Raw genomic sequence first — 20,667 nt, 5'->3', positions numbered from 1 at the left:
TCCACTGATACAGATTTCCATAAGGGAATAAAAATTTGATAACCAAATGTAAACGCCAATATTACTGATTCAGATTCTCCTGTCTCCACAGAGCTTTTGCTTATGTTACTCCTTCATGACGCAACCAACTTGCTGACCCAGTTGTATCTAAACATATGAATGATCCATACATAAATAGATCCAATACCGTTCTGCATTGCTTTATAACGAAAAAAATAATATTTTTAAAGACATGTTTTTGTAATGTAATCTGTTATAGGGTATTAGATTAATCATTAAAGCGGCTAAACCACATAGGAGTCAGTGTTGCATTATATCGTTTAAGGTATTTTAGAGTTAAAAAAATATCACAGATGGCTAATGTGTAACAGTAGTCTAGATGTGATATATCAAGCTTATTAATAATTCTGTGAAGCATGTATTTCAAGCATTCCATAATCCTCTGGCATGTTTCAAACGTGAGATGCAGGTATCCTCAACAAATCCCTTATGACACCTCTAACCTGCCAGTCTTGATCGACAAAAAAATAAATAGAACTGCAATAGAACCGGGCATGTAAAAATGGCATTAATAAATTATGTGTGCTCTACTGTAGTGATTTCAAACGCCTCTCTTGCTTTATATAACCACTTCCCAAAGGGCACAGTGAACCAACTGATGAAAAATACATCCCAAGTACCTTGATAATCTGATGCTGATATTTCAATATATTCATTATGAAATTAACAAACGGATGTATTTTTAAATATTTTATGTCAACTTTTTAATAACATAAATGTGCATTTCCTATTATGTATTAGATAATAACACAATAAGTAATGAAACATATGTATGTACACAATTATATATAGTCTATTTTTTGTACAGTGTGCTCTACTGTATTGTCACAATGTTACACGGTTGTTAACAAACGGTACAAGGAAAATTCCACTAAAAGTTAACACTGGAAGAAAAAAAATCCTTGTCTGAAGAGCTTACAAACTATTAGTTCATTAGTCTAGAAATCTTTTTTTTTTCTTGGTCTAACCAATAAAGTGGTTAATCTAAAAACCATGGACAACAGATTCAAGCTATTATTTAAAAAACATATTTCAATCTATTTGATTTACAGTATAATTGCATCTTTTTGTAATAAGAATACATAAAATATTAAAGACAAGCGATCTGGAAATTAAAATTAAAACTATGAATACCGGTTCCAATACACGTGGATCAGGTGCATCATAGGAACATAAAAAGCCACTCCGATATTATGAAAGGCTTGATATTGTCAGTTTCCATAATGATAGGAACTAGCATATTACTGAAATTGTGCAGACTGTCAGGAAGGTTTTTATGTAGTGTCTGCTCTTAAATCTAAGCTGAAAAGACTTCTTGTCTCGAGACAGCAGCAATGAATTGGATTAAAAGTCTCCACCCATTTCCCAAACAGCTGCTTCTATTGTATAATAAAATTACCTTTTTCTTTCAAAGACTGTAAATGTACATTTGCTTCTATAGAGATGATGCATTTGCGGCAAACTAGGAAGCAAATATTAAACCATAGCTAAATTTAATGAGTGTGTGTAATCTTCAAATCAAACAGCGGAATAAAGTGATACCTGTGGTTTTCTCAACAGAACATCCATATTTTCAATTCCTTTATCATCATTACTTTGAGTGTAAGCTCTATGGTTAAGAACCTGAAATATTGTCAGTATGTACAGCACTGCATACAGTGAGCCCAATCTAGGAAGATGAAGTAAAGCAGCATTCCTGGGGAGCCTTTATGGTCACCTGAGCACTAAAAAATATATATAGTATAGTCACAGTTGATACTTATTTATTTATAAAATATTTTACCAGGAAGTAATACATTGAGAGTTACCTCTCGTTTTCAAGTATGTCCTGGGCACAGAGTTAAGACAAATAATACATGGTTACAAATACAGTTACATAATGAGCAGGGTATACATTATATACAAGACATTGCATGCACAGTTAAAGAAAATATATATTATGGGCGAATGAAACAGTTACAGACCAGATTAAAATGTGAGACAGCCTTAGATTTGAAATAACTTAAACTGGTGGTGGATGTGAGAGTCTCCGGTAGGTTGTTCCAGTTTTGAGGTGCACGGTAAGAGAAGGAGGAGCGGCTGGATACTTTGTTGAGCCTTGGGACCATTAACAGTCTTTTGGAGTCTGATCTCAGGTGATAAGTGCTGCATGTGGTAGGGGTGAGGAGCTTGTTCAGATAGCTCGGTAGCTTGCCCATAAAGAATTTAAAGGCAAGACAGGAAAGGTGAACTTTGCGCCTAGACTCTAGTGATGACCAATCTAGTTCTTTGAGCATTTCGCAGTGATGTGTGTTGTAGTTGCATTGGAGAACAAAACAACAAATTGAATTGTAGAGGGTGTCAAGTTTGCTAAGGTGGGTTTGAGGTGCCGTACCATATACTATGTCTCCATAGTCAATAATTGGCATTAGCATCTGCTGTGCGATACGCTTTCTGACCAGGAGACGTAGGGAGGATTTGTTCCTGTAAAGTACCCCTAGTTTGGCATAGGTCTTTGTTGTCAGGGAATCAATGTGCATTCCGAATGTTAAGTGGGAGTCAAACCATAAGCCCAGGTATTTAAAACTAGTGACAGGGGTTAGGGTGGTGTTAGCATTGGTTCTAATCTAGAGCTCAGTCGTTGGAAGCTTTAAAAATTTAGTCTTGGTCCCAAATACCATTGTTACAGTCTTGTCAGTGTTTAAAAACAGTTTGTTTTGGGAAATCCAGTTTTCGAGTCTCAAAAAGTCAGACTGAAGTATGTGTTGAAGGTCAGACAGGCTATGGCTGTGTGCATATAGGATTGTGTCATCTGCATACATGTGTATTGAGGCTTCCTTACAAGCTATGGGAAGATCATTAATGAACACTGAGAAGAGTAGGGGCCCCAGAACAGAGCCTTGCGGGACACCACAGGTGATATCCAGGGGGTTGGAGTTAGAGCCTGAAATGGACACATGTTGGGATCTTCCTAATAGGTAGGACTGAAACCAGTTTAAAGCATGCTTCCCTATTCCAGAGCTCTGGAGTTTGTTTAGCAGGATAGCATGATCAACTGTATCAAAAGCCTTTGCAAAATCTAGGAATACTGCACCAGTGAGTTGTCCCCGTTCCATTCCACAATGGATTTCATTGCAAACTTTTAGCAGGGTAGTTACGGTGGAGTGTTTGGGACGAAAGCCAGATTGGAATTGGCTTGGGAAATTTGTCTTGGTATAGTAATCGCTTAATTGGGAGTGGACACATTTTTCCATGACTTTGGATAGAATTGTCAGAAGTGAGATTGGTCTGTAGTTTGAGACAGTGTTTTTGTCCCCACTTTTGAAGATTGGGACAACTCTGGCAGTTTTCCAGGTCTTAGGGATATGGCCTGCAGACAGGATAGAGTTGATTATGGAAGCAATTGGTTTGGCAATGGCTGGAGCACCAAGTCGTAGGAACCTAGATTGTAGTAAGTCAGGTCCGCATTGGCTGCTTAGTTTTAGTTTGAGGAGCGCTTGTGTAATCTCCTCTTCAGATACTGGGCCAAAATGAAAATTGTGGGCAGTGTTGGGTGGGGGTGGGGCTATGTGGACATTCCCAGGATGAGATTCAGGTTTGTGGTTTGGGCTACGTTTCGCTAATAAGTTAGTGGCACACCCCACAAAGTAATCATTGAATGCATTTGCAATGTCAGTGGGGTTTGTCAGAGTAATATCCCCCTTAGTGATATTACTTGGTTGTAGATGGTTAGGAGGCTGGAATATATTGTTGATAACCTTCCAGAAGTTAGCTGGGTTTGATGTATTTTGGTGGAGATTGTCAGAGTAATATTGTGCTTTGCGTGCCTTGTTTGCCTTGTGCACATGTTCCGCAGGCATCTGTAGTGATTGAGTTCCTTGGTAGTGCCAGTTACTTTGTAGCTTTTCCACAAGGTATCCCTGAGCTGGTAGAGTGCAATAAGGTCAGTTGTAACCCATGGAAGATGGGCCCCCCGTACCCTTATTTTGCATAGTGGAGCATGGGTATCACAGAGTTTTAAGAACTCGGATTGGAAATAGTCGAGTGCAGAATCACGGTTGGGAATTAAATCGATTTTGTGCCATGGGCAGTTGGTTAGGTCATCCAGAAACTGTTGTGGGTTAAAGTTTTTAAATGTTCTAGTGAGGAGAACTTTAGGGCTTGAATGGGGCGTTTTAATTTTCCTTACACAGTACACTATTGCATGGTCACTGAAAATGTCAGGAAGGATGCCAGAGGATTGGATTCTGCTGGGGTTTGAGGAGAGAATCCAATCTAGCAAGGAATGGTTATGCGATTTCAGGTTTGTCCGTGTGGGTTGGGAAATGAGTTGTGATAGGTTAAGTGACTTGAGTTGTATCTGGATTTTATGGTTTTTAGCGTCAAGCCAGTTGAAGTTGAAATCCCCAAGAACTAGCAGCTCACTCTTCTCGTTCAGAGAGGAAATGGAGCCAAGAAACTGGGTGATATCAACCAGGGATTTAGAGGGGCTTTAGGGGGGCGGTAGATGCCAGCGAGCAAGATGGGCTTAGAAAAGGGGAGGCAGATTTTGCCAACTAGAACTTCAAAAGAGGGTGGGCTTGGGGGGCAATTTAACAGTGTAAATTGTAATGTGTCTGCAATATAAAATAACACCCCTCCACCTCTCTTTGACCTATCTCTCCTAAAAATGGAGTATCCCTGAATGACGATATTTGCATCAGGGGTTTTATGGGTTAGCCATGTTTCTGATATGTGATATCCTGTGTGATATCCTGCCCACGATACACTATATTTTGTTTGGTGAGAGACAGGGAGATACAGTGACTTGCCCAAAGTAACAACGATAGCTGGTACTGGGCTTAGAACTGGTCTTACTCGCTGCAAATGGCAATGACTTTACCACAGAGCTACTCCAAATACAAATAAATGCTACTAATTTAAAGCAGCACTCTTGGGGACACTTTATATATAGGTTTGAAGCAGGGGGGCTCAGGGGCTCGACAGCGTTATTCAGCTCCAGAGACCCCCTGCTCCCCAAGATACTTAATCCGTAGGAGTGCAGGCATCTCTCTGCTGTTTAAATGTCATGTTTCACGTGGGCCAATAGGAATCCGCAAGGGATGACATCACAGCTTCCTATTGGTCCGCAAGACACCGGGCATTTAAGCCACACACTATGTAAGGCTAAAATAGGCCAGCCAGAGATGCTAATGCCCCCCCCCCCCCCACCTCAGAGAGATCAATGGAGGCAAGTATCTCGGGAAGGGGGTCCCCAGAGCTGAAATCAACATAGTTCAGCTCCAGAGACTCCCTGCTTCAAACCTGTACATGAAAAAAGTATCCCCAAGAGTGCTTCTTTAAATTAGTAGCATGTATTTGTATTTTGGAGTAGCTCTGTGGTAAGGTCATTGCCTTTGAAGTAGGTAAAACCAGTTCTAATCCCAGTACCAGCTCTCATTGTGACTTTGGGCAAGTTACTGCATCTCCCTGTGTCTGTATCTCACCAAACAAAATATAGTGCATCGTTGGCAGGATATCACTCATTAACTGTGACTATCGAAGTGGCTTTTTATGTTCCTATGATGCACCTGATCAACGTGAATTAGAATAGGAATAATTTTTTTCCCTTTAATTTCCAAACCAGGTTTCTTTAATATTTGATGTATTCTTATCCCAAAAAGCTGCGTTATACTGTAAATCTGATAGATTATTGAAATATGTTTTTAGATAATAGCTTGGTGCCAGGTTACCAACTGTAGTGGGAGGAAAACATTGTTCTTTTTTTCCTGTTACAAGTTAACAATTGATATACCTATATATTGCATATACGTATACATCTAGGTGGTTAGGATATTGGTTTATTTGTCCTTTAAACTCTGCACCATGGTTTGTTTATTGTGTGTGTCGATATAAGTTTTTCATTTTGTATTTGGAATAATAGATTATTATACAGGTGGTCTTCGGTATCCGTCGGTTCATCATTTCCGACACATTACAAAGTATTTCAATGGGCCCTTTCCCAATGCCAACAATGCCTTATCCAGCACTCACCGACGCTCATTAAATGGGGTTCCGCTTTACAATGCTTTCACTATCCAATGCTAGTTTCCGGAGCACATCCTGTTGGATAACCGAGGACTGCCTGTACTTTTTTTTAGGGATCCAGTGTGCCTTAGTGTTGAGTTCAATTTTCCTCCTCTTGTGGGGTGAATTTCTGACTGTTTGTTGGTGACTCTTTTCCCTCCTAGTGCACAGTTCCGATAATATGGGATTTATACTGTATGAATCGGGACTATTGTACATTGCAGCATGGATCACTAGCAGTGTTATAAATGTCCTTTGCAGTTTTTTTTTACATGTACACTGTCTGTACTATATAAGATTACTCATATTTTTTATTTTATAAATTTATAAGGAAATACTAAACATACAGCTGAACCCTGTTATAACGCGGTGCTCAGGGTCCACACAATGAGACCACGTTATAACCGGGATCGCAAAATGGCCACCGTGCAAGGACTTACCCGGCATCTGCAGCTCTTTCCAGCTCTCTCCTCTCTTCCTGCTTCATCAGGCTGCGTCTAAGTGCGCGGCGCACATCTCCAAGGTTTTTTTTTTTAGACCATTCAATGCTTTATTGCTAACAGACACACACGTGTGTGTGTTTGTGTCCGTTTGCAATAAAGCATTAAATGTTATAAAAAAAATAAAAAACTTGGAGATGTGCGCCGCGCACGTGGAGCAGCCTGATGAAGCAGGAACAGAGCTGCAGAAGCTGGTTAAGTCCTCATGCGGCAGACATTTCGCTAAAAAAAAAAAAACTAGAAGATGTTTTTAAATCGGGAGCCACGCTCAGACCACATTATAAGTGGATCCGCGATGTAGCAGATCGCACTAGAACGGGATTGAGCTGTACTTGGTATAAATTCATGGTTACCATGCCACCCATCTACCTGATGAAGCACAACAACTACACCTTTATTGCTTTATTAAACCCTCATTTGATTGAGAATATTTATTTGTAATCTCTGGTGTAGGCTTTTGCTTTTCATATTCTGCCATTGAATAATTCAGTTGATTGGGGTTATGCACAATTTTCACCTCTGAAAATTGTAAGGACAATATAATACATAGCTCTATAAATTGGATTGTTGAGTTTCCTCACTATGTTATTAATTAAACGATAACATTATTGTTAGATCAACCAGTATTCTAAAGTAGGTAAATGCTTTTACAGTACTGTACATTGGAATTGTTCCAGAAGTGCTTTGTGAAAATATAAAATGAAAGAAGGTACTTGCCTCACACAATAATCATGATTATTGAACAATTGTGTATATTTGTTTTCATGTCATGTGTTTCCATTTAGAAAGTTTCAGATGTGTTGAACTTTTCAACGGAGTAACCTTGAATTGCATGCTTTGTTATAAACCCAATGGTACATGCTGTTTTTCATGTTATGAATAAGGATGCCACAATGATTCTAAAGGTACAAGATGTGCCACAGATAGAGATTTATCATATCTTATAAATTTATATTAGAATCATGCTGCTAGGACAACATCAGTTGTCAATATATACATAAAATAAAATGTTTTTCGCTATGCTTGTGGTAGTTTTAGGAAATGCAAACGTTACTTGAATATTTCTACTGATGGTGAAAAGGATTTTCAGCTCATGTTAAAACATTCGGTATAGAGAACAAGCACCATAACAAATTAGTGTATCCAGACTATAAACAAACATGTAGACCCCTTTGCCCTCTAACATCTACCTATTTCAGGGAATAGCATTTGGTCTCTAACTAAGGGTTATAGGACTAATGGTAATGACAATACAAAATTAGCATTTTGAGCATGGCTGCGATCAGCAGAATTTTTGTACTTTGGACCATATGCTAAAAAATCAGGAGTGTGTCAGGAGACAAACTTTATTCCTAAAAATAAAAAAGCAAAGATAGCTTCATTCTAGCTTCTTAATTCCTCATATTCACTCCCTCACTAAGTCTTGCTGTCTCTTTTCTCACACATGACGCTACCAAAATCCTAATTCGCTTGCTTACCCTGTCCCACCTCGACTACTGAACATTCTTCTAGTTGGCATTCTCCTTGTCCACCTCTCCCAACTCCAATCCATCCAAAATGCTGGTGCCAAACACATCTACCGCTCCACTTCCACTGCTCCACTACGCACATTCCTACACTGGCTTCCCATATACTCTAGAATCAAATGTAAAACCCTTAGTTCTGACTACAAAGCTCTCAACGCTTCTCACCTCCCCCCTCCCCACCATACATCTCAGCATTCATGCCCAAATTTATCCCTAACTGACCCCTATGTTCTGTCCATTACAGGCATACCCCGGTTTAAGGACACTCACTTTAAGTACACTCGCGAGTAAGGACATATCGCCTAATAGGCAAATGACAGCTCGCGCATGCGCTTGTCAGCACGTCCTGAACAGCAATACCGGCTCCCTACCTGTACCAAAGCTGTGCGCAAGCGGGGACACTATAGAGCCTGTTACAAATGTGTTATTTACATCAGTTATGCACTTATATGACGATTGCAGTACAGTACATGCATTGGCAAGTGGGAAAAAGGTAGTGCTTCACTTTAAGTACATTTTCGCTTTACATACATGCTCTGGACCCATTGCGTACGTTAATGCGGGGTATGCCTGTATATCTGCCTTTCCTCCTGCCTTATTACCTCCTCCTACGAGACTTCTCCCGTGCTGCACCATCTCTCTGGAATTCCCTAACACTCACAGTCAGGCTCTCCTCCTAACTGGTAGACATTTAAAAACTTCATGAAAACTCACCTTTTCAAGGAAGCCTATCTGGCATACCCTTAACATCCACTACACACCCTTCAACCCTATTGGTACCAGCTGTGGGGCTGTACCAGACTCCATGCTAATACACCCTTACCTCCCCAGCCCCAAATCTAAATAGGATCTAGGAGAGGAGATGGAGTTGAGGCACCATGAAGAGGAGGCGACAGGGAGGGCCTCCTTTTACAAAGGAAGTTTGATGTATGATAACAAAGTCACGTTTTCTTCAATAAACAATATTGCTGTAATAATAACGACCATTCATAATAACATGCAAAATAATTGTTTCCCCTAACATTGCATATGCATTAATTCGTTAAGGTTAACACAGGCGCTTAATGTTACGTTATTTAAGTCATACTTAAACTTGGTGTTACACCCATCCAGACCCTACAATGTGGCTTTCTGAGGGAAGGAGAGAGAGACATGTGGAGAGATACCTGTGGACACACCTGGGATACCAGAGAAATGTGCACATTTAAATCATTTTCCCAGGTATGTCTGGTGTATTCCCATATATGTTTCCACATTTTGTATAGAAGAGGGTTTTAGGAGGTGTATATGTCAAAGGGTACTTTACTAAAATAGTGTCTCTCTCGTCAAGATTTTACTGAGCCTCGTGGATTTAGCCCTAAATGGTATTGCTAGATGTCTCCTTTGATGGGCTTCCAATACATTGTAAAGGTGCTCTTGCTGCACCAAAGCGGTTAACAATAAAAACACCCCTCTCCCCAAAAAGAAAAAAGAAATTAACACAGTAAAAAAAAAAAAAGAAGTACCCTGTACATGCAACTTTACAAATATGAACTCTCCTAGTAGCCCAAGTGGCTAGGTGGGCAGGGTTAGTTACATAATGTACATGTGCAGGTATATGTTTAATTCAAGGTTTTAATAAATGAAACACAATCAAACCACTGAGAAACGCCTCCAGCTTCTGACCCTCCACATTTCAATTGCTAAGAATAATTTTCTTCCCTGAAACTGCAGAGAAACCCACAACCATCAACAAATGATATTCACCGTGTCAATCTTAAAACAAGTCTCTAAATGACATCACTCCGGAACTGAATTGTTGCCCCTATCATTTTCCACTTTGTGCCGTCAAAGCATATAACTGGATTATGTGGATAAAATTGCTGTAATTCCCATGCATTTACGCATTTCCTAACAGCAGGATTCTATTCACATGCAAAGTGCAGCACTTTTAATAGCAAATCAAAAAGAGAAACGGTGACACATTAACCCTTGATGATTTGTGTTATAATTATCACAGTCCATGGATCCCATTTTGCTTGAAAACAAATGGATTTATATAATTAAAAACTCAGGACTAAAGTGGTTCTGCACATTAATATTTAAGCCTCTTGTTCTTTGAGACCTCAGCATAAATCCTGTTACGGCTGATTAAGTCACAGTGTCATTTTCCTGCCTTCACTGGCAAGAGAGTACATCCTAATCTTTTAGCTGTGACCATGAATAATGATAGCTAAGGTTTTTCTACCAACATGATTTGTAGTGCCACTTTTATTTTTACTTTAATTCTCAAGATAGATGTAAGCAATTCTAGGGCTGAATGTCTAGGGCGCCTATCAGAGGGATATTTGGAGATTCTGTCCCAATTACTTAGGGGCACTTCACATTTGTCTTATTTAAAGGAATTGTAGGAGGGTGTGCTTTGTACTCCCAAGTCTCGCTCTGCTGGCCTTAGAAAACCTATGATTTGTGGATGTATGAAAAAACAATTAAGGAATTATTTAAAAATTGCTGTATGATTGCTCTGGGCTCCTTTACAATTAAATAGCAACACAAAATTGGTCCTTAAAGCTTTATTTTGCCATCCCTACAATAATCAAATATATTACTCCACCTTCATGTCTCGGATGTGTAGACTCTTGTCATTTATATGGAGGCTCTTTATTTTGAAGCACCATAATTAACACAATGTTTACTCAGGAAGACAAAATTGGATAGTAACACCTGTACAGTATATGCCAACATGCTAATACAAGAGTTCACTGTCCACTGGGCTGACACTGACTCACATTGTGTAAACATCAATGAGGATGCAACTTAGAACTGTAAAGCACAGTAAAAGGGAATTAGGCAATTTATTGCCTAAGTAATTTTAACACTTTTCAGCAAGTAATTGCAAGCGATCAAGAACAAATTAGGAAAGGAATCGTTAACTCATAGAAGCTTGGGCTGTAAAACAAGTGCACTATGTACTATGGTTTACATTTTATTTGAGGACCAAAATATTGATCTGAAAATTAATCTAAAATATTGTTTGTGTGTATTGAATACAGAGTATTATTTTTTATTAAATACTAGAGGCTTCTCAATAAAAACAGATTATAGAAACATTGCACTTCATCTTTCTTTTTGTGCATCCTTTATGCTACTTGATTGTATAATTATGTCCAGTCTTTGACACAAACCAAAAACTTTGTTCTATTCACAAAAGAACAGATTTTACCTAAACGCATCTAAAATCACCAAGTACAACTTATGAATGTCGGCTGAGATACAAAAATCAGTGGCAGTAAACAAATGACTGACTATTTCAAACTAACAAGAACAAAAAGCCCTCATTAAAGAACAACAATTGAGGAAACTTGAATTTGTAAACTCAGAGCAGAGCAATCAAGTGCCCTTCAAGAAAATGTATACATGACAAAAGAAACTAACATGGTTTGTTCAGTCAATAAGGCTCAAGGGATAAACCAGCAATCTGATTTAGCTCACCTTCAAGGTTTCACCATTTTCATTAGGAAAGTACATTTCAATCTGTACAGAAAATTATAACCAGAGACTTGTGTATTTGTTGGGCAAAATGCCTGAATGCTCCATAAAAAGAAATGTTTTTTTTATCCTAGTTTTGCCACTTCCATTAAATATTTATTAAGCAGGAAATATATCTAGTTAAATTGACAATGAAGTCACATACATATTCCGAGTTTTATAGCAGTGTTTCCAAAAACAGTTTGCCATTGTGAAAAATGCTACTATCTTTAATTTTAAAAATCATTTTAACAATGATAGAAAATAAAGAGACGTTTTCAATGATATCTGATTACAGTACTGTACATCAAATGCTGTATACTGACTATTTTTTTTGTGTCATGAGATCACACAATACAGAACATGTTATCCAATATACTATAATTAAAATAAACAGACCAAATGAAAACTACAATACATTTACTTATAAGATACTCATACACATCGTCATGATAAGACCAAACAGGTTAATTTGAGTTAAAAGTTATAGCTTGAAAAAACATGTAATGTGTTTATTGGGGTCAGGACCCGGCCTGGTTTTCTGTGTTTCTCTAAAAGTGGGGTTATCAAAGGGCCTACTCTGGGATTGTGGGGTGATAAAAATCATAGACGCATAACTCTTTTTTGACAGGGGAAATAAGTAGAGTGCCAGAGCTTAAGCTGGGGTTATCATTGATGGCCCACTAAAATGATATGTATATATCATGGAGGTCTTGTGATAGTACCCAGACATAATAGAGGACCTGGGTGACATCCACAAAGGAGACCTTACATTTCTGAAATCTTCACCTGTGAGTAGCAGAGAGGTGATGAACAGGTTACCATTCAATCTGTGCTACAACTAAAATATATCTAATCTGACGCACAGGCATAATAAAAAAAAAAAAGACTATTCTAACCAGCATGTTCAGCTGTTTCAATTGAGTACAACAATCTTGGACTTGTTTAGCTGCATACGAGATATCCAAAGATGGACATGGGTGTATGAAAATAGATGTGTAAACGTACATTTTGATCAGCCATGGGTCACAATATTCTAGGAGCTATGGAGATAAAGTTATGAGAATGTTTCCATACCCATACGCATTTTTTTAATTCAAAAGAAAACTATTTTCTCTCCACAAAAATGTCCCAAGAGATTGATATGGGGAAGTTTAGGACATGGAGGAAGGAACAGAGGGCACAGCGGATTCTGCAAATTCAAACTCATTTATTGAGCCAACAATGAGTTTGAATTTGCAGAATCCGCTGTGCCCTCTGTTCCTTCCTCTATGTACTCAGGACTGACTGCAGGCTTTCGTTCTAACATTGGAGCACCGGTAATTGTATCATTTTTTCTCTTTTTAAGGTGTGCAGCACTCCTCTCTATTATCTGAAGTTTAGGACATGACCAGAAGATGGCGTTGTGTTCTTAATGCAAGCAGGGGTTTTACGATAAAAAACATGCATTTGAGATATGCATTTAGAATTTAACAAGAGGTGTGTTTTATGCAAACAAGACACATGAATTCTCATCTTCGAAACTCCAAAGACCTCTTTTGGGAGGGAACTGATTTTGTGCATTGGTAACCTATAGGTTCTCCTGTTTCCCATGTTATTTCATTAAACTGTCTGCATATATTGTACTGTATGTTGCTTGTAACTTTCTTTTTTCTGTAAACTAAGCATTGTAATACATTTATATATTAAATCTAAAATGTTATAAGTACTGCTTTGGGCTCTAATTGAAATTTGAACTATTAAACTCGAGACACTCGCTTCTATATAATAAAATGTCAGAGTATGTTGGCATTCAGTGACAGAGTACAGATGTAGTTTAATAATTAATATTCTGATAGCATAAACATAGTAGATTTGTTTAAAAACCAACATATGTCTATCTTGTTCAAACTTTGTTAAATTCTAATTGGGTAAGATACTCATCCTAAATTATAGTTAATTGATCCAGAGGAAGACAAACAAAAAAATGTAACGACACTCATATTTCTCACTATATCAACACCTACTGTAAAGAACCATTTCATAGCAAGAACTACATTATACAATGGATATTATATGCTCCATTGTCTAAAAGGATTTTGCTTTCCTGCATTTGGGCACTGAACATTTTTGTGGATCTCTATAATATAATGTAAATGCACTAAATGAAGCAATCCTAAAAAGATTAGCCTCATCACATTCTTTCTGGTGGCATTAGAACCTGTGGACCGAGGGCTAGGAAAATCCTTGGTTGTCAAGAAAAATAGCCCCTGTTTTATTAGACTACTAACGTGTACTGTATTTAAAACAAAACTTGAGTACAGATCTTCAGCCTTATAAATAAGAGAGGAACCACAATATTTTTAGAACAATAATAAATAAACCACAAGTACATAAGAATGTTACTACATTTCTGATAATAAATATGAATTAATATGATGTCTGTCTGAGTATATTGTGGTGTTTACTTTCGGACGTGCCTTTTATGTTCACAGATGTAACATTAGGAATGGCAAATTATTATGAAGGAAACAATACACCAGTGGAACATTTCACTAAATCAGACCATTCCTCTAAGGATCCAAGCATTCATATTATTAAAGAGATGTTTAAACTACAGAAGCATTGGAGACATTTGAACGCAAAATGTTAACTTATTTTTAATACTGACAGGATGAACCATGCAGGGAATTGCTTTTAAATACATTACTACTGTATGTGCGTCTGAGATATTTTGCTGATCTGTTTGCTATATAATTTATTATTTGCTTTTTTTGTTTGTACTTTTTCTACATCAATACATACACTTTCCCAACTTCCTACCCATTAATATGACATATCTTTACTAGTTTCCCGTACCATTTAAACTAGGAGTGCACAAACAGAGACTTTTTTGGGGGGGGGGGAGTAGCGTGGATCACTTACTCGGCTTCCGTCCCCGTGGCGTCAAATGAGGCCCATTGCCATGGAGATGCAGCGTCAGATGACGCCGTGGGTCCCAGCTGTGTTTCACCTTCTTTTTAATTGTATGTGGCAGAAAACACGTTTTAATTCATCTCTATTCGAATATGATGAGAGAAAGGGCAATCCTTTTGATGAGGTGTACTTCTAAATACTCCAAGTGGGTAACATACCCTTTAGAGATGTATAATGGCCTGGACTACGTAACTTTAATACATACACAATAAAAAAAAGAATGAGATGGCACCTCCAAAGAGCTGCAAAATAGAGGATACATAACGCAATACAATGTATCCGTGCTGTATTAACCCAAGTTAAAAAGTTATACTGTACATCTATTAAGAGACAGAATGAGGTGAATAATAAAATGTCATTATAAAAAGCACAGCATCTGAGGCTGAACAAACCTTGTAGTCCTTGTAATGCCACCTACTACTTAGTGGTAATTTAAGTGTAACGGGTATTCCCCCCCCCCAATCGCAGATATGGTGTGGGTGCGGAGAACATACGGTGTTACCAGGTGTGGTGCGTATACCTGTCAGGCTCACAGGAGGCCTGAGCCTCCGCTAGTGAGAGCCTGGGGTGAATCCTCTGGAATGTTTCTTGGTTTCAGCGCCTCCACCTATGTAGGATTCTATGGGAATGTAGAATGACCCTAACATAGGAACCCACCCAGAAACCACATACACCAGTATTATGGATAACAGGTTTACTGAATGAACAAAAGATAACTATTACATCATACTCCTAATATCACAACATTATAACATCCCCACACGGTGCCCACAGCCCAACCCCTTAGTCCCGTGGTCAGCGCTGCCACTATGTGTTAAGAGAATGTTATGATTTGTTGGTGCACTTATAGAGTACCTGCCGAGTGCTCCTGCACTCGGGCCAGCAAGGACTTCGCAAAGGATCTGTCGACCGGTGATCCCGTCTGATCCGGTGGTTCCTTGCTTGGGGTCCGCCAGGGGCAATCCCACCCTGAAGATAGTCTCTGTCTCTGGGCATAGACTTGAGCCCAAGTCTCCTTTCAGGAAGCGCAGCATCCGCTGTGTCCCGTTCTATCACTGGCACTACGTGACACGGTCCCTAACCTAGGGCCTGTCCCTGTAGCACCACAAGTTGGGGAGTGAGGACCTACCTGGGACCTAAGGGGTTAACTGGCCTATCCCGTCCCCCTAGCTCTTCCCGGTCCTAACTCTAACTACCTAGGGCCTAGTACTTGCAGTAACGCACTGCCACCTACTTGGTACGTGCAGCAAACGTGCTGCACAACACTGTGCCTGCCTGTCAGACCTCGCAGCACTGACAGCCGTGACTCTGACAAGACAGCACTCACAATAAGGGCAGCGTCCCTATCTTGGGCCGTCCCTTAGCACTTACCCACTAACCTGGTGGGGAGTTGGGGCCTACCTGGGAGAGGGGGACCTTACGCGGTGCAGGAGCTTCACTCGCTCCCTGCACCCTTCCTTCCCCTTCTGCTCCGCTGCTCCAACTGACTAGCGTGCTGCAAGCCCGCGAAATGTATCCTTTTTCTCCCTCTAGAGATCCTTGGCATTTTTGGCCACACTGAGGCACCTGATGTGCTTGGCCCTAAGCCTCATGGGAGTTGTAGTCCCGTGGAGGCTGCAAACACATTGGGGCCGCGTGCGCGGCTTCCCTGCCCCTGCGCGAATCCCTAATGGCCGCCGCAACCTCTCCTGAACTTTCCCTACACTCGCGCGACTCTCTAAGGGCTCCCGTAACTCTCTAGCTAGTCCTGCGCATGCGCGACTCTGTCGGGCCGCCGGGGACTTATTGCGCATGTGCGAACCGGCGAGACATGGCGGCGCCCTGCACAGGAGCCGCCGGAGATCTCCAGCAAACCGGAGCGCTCCCTCCTCGGCCCCCACCCTCCGGAATGGCCGTCGGGTCTGCCGCTGGCCTCCGGCAGCACCCGCCATCGATCCTGGCCACGGAGGAGATGGGGGTCGCAGGGAACAAAGGGTGACCGGGCTACATAAGCAAAATTATAAGCAACGAACAAAGCCTGTGTATTTAGATTTGCAGAACAAAAAACTCCCAATTTAGAGCTTGTTTGATAATGCAGATTGAAAAATCAAAATGCATTCAATCACAGGTTGGCAGTCACCCTGAAAGAGACCCTATCCACTTAAATAGATAGGTACATAGAAGGGATTTAATGCCCCCTGTACAATCTATATAAACTAGATTGCACAGATCTGGTCCAATAAGATGAAAATGTATAACATCTAGATAGTACCAAGAATATTCGTCTACAAATAATAATAGCGTTTTCTTGTCAAACCGCAGTTATAACTGTGTAATCCCTAGAGCCGCAGAGGTGGCACCCATTTTCTTCTAACCCTGGAGAGTGAGGTTTCCCATGTTCAGTTCATCTTTTATTTAATGTCACCTGGCCTCAGCAACTCATAGCCCTCAGTACATATTATTACTCTGTGCTTGAAGTGCTTTCAAGGTTACAAATACAACAATCAACAAAATAGATATCCCTTGGAGGTGCTGTATGCTGTTAGTGGACCGCGTGCACTGCAACCCATCAGCTGGTTTAGCTCACACATACCTTATTCCTAAAGTGCCTTAGAGTTGTCAACCCAATAATACTTTGTGTGCTGTGGGAAGCAAGTGAAATCACTTCCTTCAGCTTGTAGAGCTTTATTTATTGTAAAATAAAGTATTTCAATTCAGTATGTGTCTGGCACTCTGGCAGATGAATAATTTTGTCTCTTGTCTGTTATACCATAGCCATTTTTGTGAATATCCTTCATGTAGCACCAAAATTAGTGCATATACCTGTAGTAGCTCCATCCCTCTGGCTTTCTTTAAAAGCAGACCAGTTCCACTTCCTAGTTGACAGTTTAATGTACATTGTGGAGCACACCTGAGATACCTGTGAGATATGCTGATAGCTACATGTGGGAGCAACTCAAAAGTAGGATGTGCTAGTGACATCAGTTGGTTTAGCTCACACTGCTAGGGCTGTGGCCTAGAAAAGCAGTGGTTGTGTGTTCTAGTCCTGTTGGGTCTGACATGATTCCAATCATTAGGTTGGTGCCTTAGGCTTGTTATCATCTCTGTATAGTTGGTATGGAAATCCTTTTAGGAAGTGTGGGACAGTACTCATTTAAATATACTTTGTATATCTATTAGCATATCTCCTTTCCAGGTACATCAGGTGTGCTCCTTTTCCAGCACAGACACGTCTCCCAAAATTATTTGGAGGGACGTTTGAGTGGATATATATACAACTGGTGACTGCTAATAAAATTAGATCTCTCTAATAAATACAATATTTTGGGGTTATTTACTAAAGTATACATGGGGAAAACAGTGCAAAAGAATTGCACCAAATTTATCAAATACTTTCATTGTTTTCAATGGGATTAATTTCCTTTGGGGGTTTTATTTTTTTATTTTTATTTTTGCACCGGCTTTGCCCTATTTTTGCTATTGCCCTATTTAGTAACCAACTCCCCTATGGTTTCGAGAATCTTTACCTTGCAGGAATCCTTTTGACTAACCAATATTGTACGGTTAGTTACAATACATTTCATTACTTAGAGCCTAATATGGTTACAGTTGTTTCACTGGAATATGGTCACCCTTGAGCAGATTCATAATTTAAGATGCATGTTTTGTAAATATCTCATACAGTTCAGAGTCTCAATGACAAACAGAATATTGCGGCTTCAAATAAAATACTATATTCAAGAAAATATGCTATTCATCACAATAGGGACTTTGATCCAACATTTTTGTGACCCTTTACTTTTTACTTATGCATGCAAGTTCTCAGCAGTTAAGACCAATTATAGTATTAGGGTTTCATTTAGAAGGGTCACTGTACTTTTCTGTACAATTTAATGGCTTATAAAGAGGTAATGTAGACATACAGTGTAGTAAAAAAATGCATCATTGTAATGGTTTGGTAATAATATGCAGTATGCTTTGGTATAGTTTAATCGTTGGATGATCCTTAAGCATCATCATGTTAGTATAGAAAAACACAACGATACTTACTGCAGCTACGTTCACAAAATCATCATCTGACAGTGTTTCTAGCATCTCAGAGACGGAGGTTCTTATCAACTTCAGTGTGAGTCCACTAACACTTCCACTCCTTTAGAAAGAGAAAAGAAAAAGGTTACAGAAATAAGCCTGTTTGAAATATCCTAATCACTTTTATGTCCAATGTCAATTAAATTAATTGAACAGCGACTCTAGGTTCTTCATGAATGTCCCTTGCTTCCGATTTAGGATAAATAGGCATTTTAAAATATCTAAATGGCAGGTTGTCTGCTTCAGGGCAAAGCTCAAATTGGGAGGGATTGCAAATGCTGATGAAACACATTTCAGTAATATAAAAGTATTTCAATCCATTTAAAACATCAGATGCAATCTATTCCATCAAAGCGACAAACTGGAGAATAGATTTTTTTTTTTTTTTTTTTTTTTAGTACAAAGCAATCTACAACACACATCAGGCTCAATGCTTTCCTCCCCTGACATTAACCTAACAAAGAAGCCTCCACGGTAACGCAGAGAGGCTTTTAATGCATTGTATCTCTTCAGTCAGAAAGTACAACTCTACGTAAAGGCCAAAAAGGATGGATGCAGCACGAAGGGATATGGAATCAATATCGTGGCCGTACATTCCAAAGTGGAAACAAAGTCCTTATATTTTTTGTTTGGGGGATATTCTTGAGTATGGAAACTAAGGCGAAGAAAAGCAAAAAAAGGACATTTATATTAAAATACCAACATGTATTCCACTTATCATATGAATGAATATCTTTGGCCATTTAACATATTTACAACTACAGTATACTAATATATAAGTTAAGGTTATTTTGAAATGATTTTGTGGGATGTTTTAAAATGTGTAATCATGTCTGTGTAGGCTTGGTTTATTTTCACGTGTGTACAAATGGGGTTCTTTTTCCAGCTGCGATACTGCAAATCCAAGCACTTTCGTACGGATATAAGCAGCAGAACTTGCAATAGTGCCCTGAGCATTCGGCATTATCCCCCAAAGAGTCTTCTTGTTTAGGGCAGGGCTCCCATACAATCAGTGATAGAACTAAGGGCCCACTTTGGAATGCATAGGATATAATTAAAAAAACCTTGAATTCCAATATGTCAGTGGCAACTTGTACGTATTTTAAGAGTTTTGTTCAAGACTACTTACAAAAGTGAGACCAGCTTAAAAAAAAAAAAAAGCGCAAGTGCTATTATGGGATTGGATTACTATGGATTCAGTGTCTTCTAGATAATGTCACCGTGAGCAGCACATCTTGTCGTTGCAATAAACTAAAAGCGTTCTGCTTGAACACTTTCATTGCCAAGTGTATTGGTTGTTACTTACAATAATTTGAGAGATGAAAGTGGTGTCGATTATTTTGTTTGGTTTTAAGAAAATCATAACAGTCTCATTGATATTAATTTCAAATGAAATATTACCACTACTGGATACTTTTATAATGATGTATTTATTCAGAATATAAATGGGCAAAAAAGGCAAATTGCATACATTAGTCTATACTAAAGAGATGGTAGGTCAGAGTGTGATACTGTAGGTCTCCTTCACAAAAACACGTTGGTGTTCTAACACAGGGGTGCGCCAACTTTTTTGTCTGCGCCCCCCTTCCTGCTCTCCTCCCTGCTCGCGTCCTCCCATCCCCTTACCTTGTCTCTGGCGGTTTTTAAATCACAACGTCATGGCAACGCCACGTCATGTGACCCCATGGCGTCATTTGACGCACAGGTTATAAACTGTTGTAGTCTGTTTTCAACAAAAATGCTGTGTACTTTTAATAGTTTTTTTTTTTGCAACATGATAATCGATGAGAGCAGCACACTCACCAATATGTTCGAAAAATAAAGGATGTGTTATGAGATTGTTACAACTGTTTCACCAATGTTTCGGTGCCTCGTTACAGAACAGCCTCAAGCTGAGTTTATTACAGTGGGACTGACCCATTGGTGAAAATGGGCCAAATAATCTCACAACAAATCCTTTATTTTGACCACATATAAAGTGCTGCTGCTTATGTCCCTTCATAACT

General features: G+C 39.3%; 1 protein-coding gene across 8 annotated transcripts in view; it reads right to left on the bottom strand.

Moving 5' to 3' along the window:
- Window positions 1-20,667, bottom strand: part of CACNA2D1 (calcium voltage-gated channel auxiliary subunit alpha2delta 1) — a 717,165-nt gene that overhangs the window by 166,023 nt on the left and 530,475 nt on the right. For all 8 annotated transcript variants that reach the window (XM_075599579.1, XM_075599575.1, XM_075599572.1 and 5 more), the window contains exon 10: window positions 18,623-18,722. In XM_075599579.1, the coding sequence (XP_075455694.1) occupies window positions 18,623-18,722 (100 nt within the window). The remainder of the gene's footprint in view (window positions 1-18,622; window positions 18,723-20,667) is intronic.

The sequence above is a fragment of the Ascaphus truei genome, chromosome 5 (genome assembly GCF_040206685.1).
Source record: "Ascaphus truei isolate aAscTru1 chromosome 5, aAscTru1.hap1, whole genome shotgun sequence".
Lineage (NCBI taxonomy): Eukaryota > Metazoa > Chordata > Amphibia > Anura > Ascaphidae > Ascaphus > Ascaphus truei.
The sequence above is the reverse complement of the archived record's forward strand: the minus strand, read 5'-3'. Positions and strand labels throughout refer to the sequence as shown.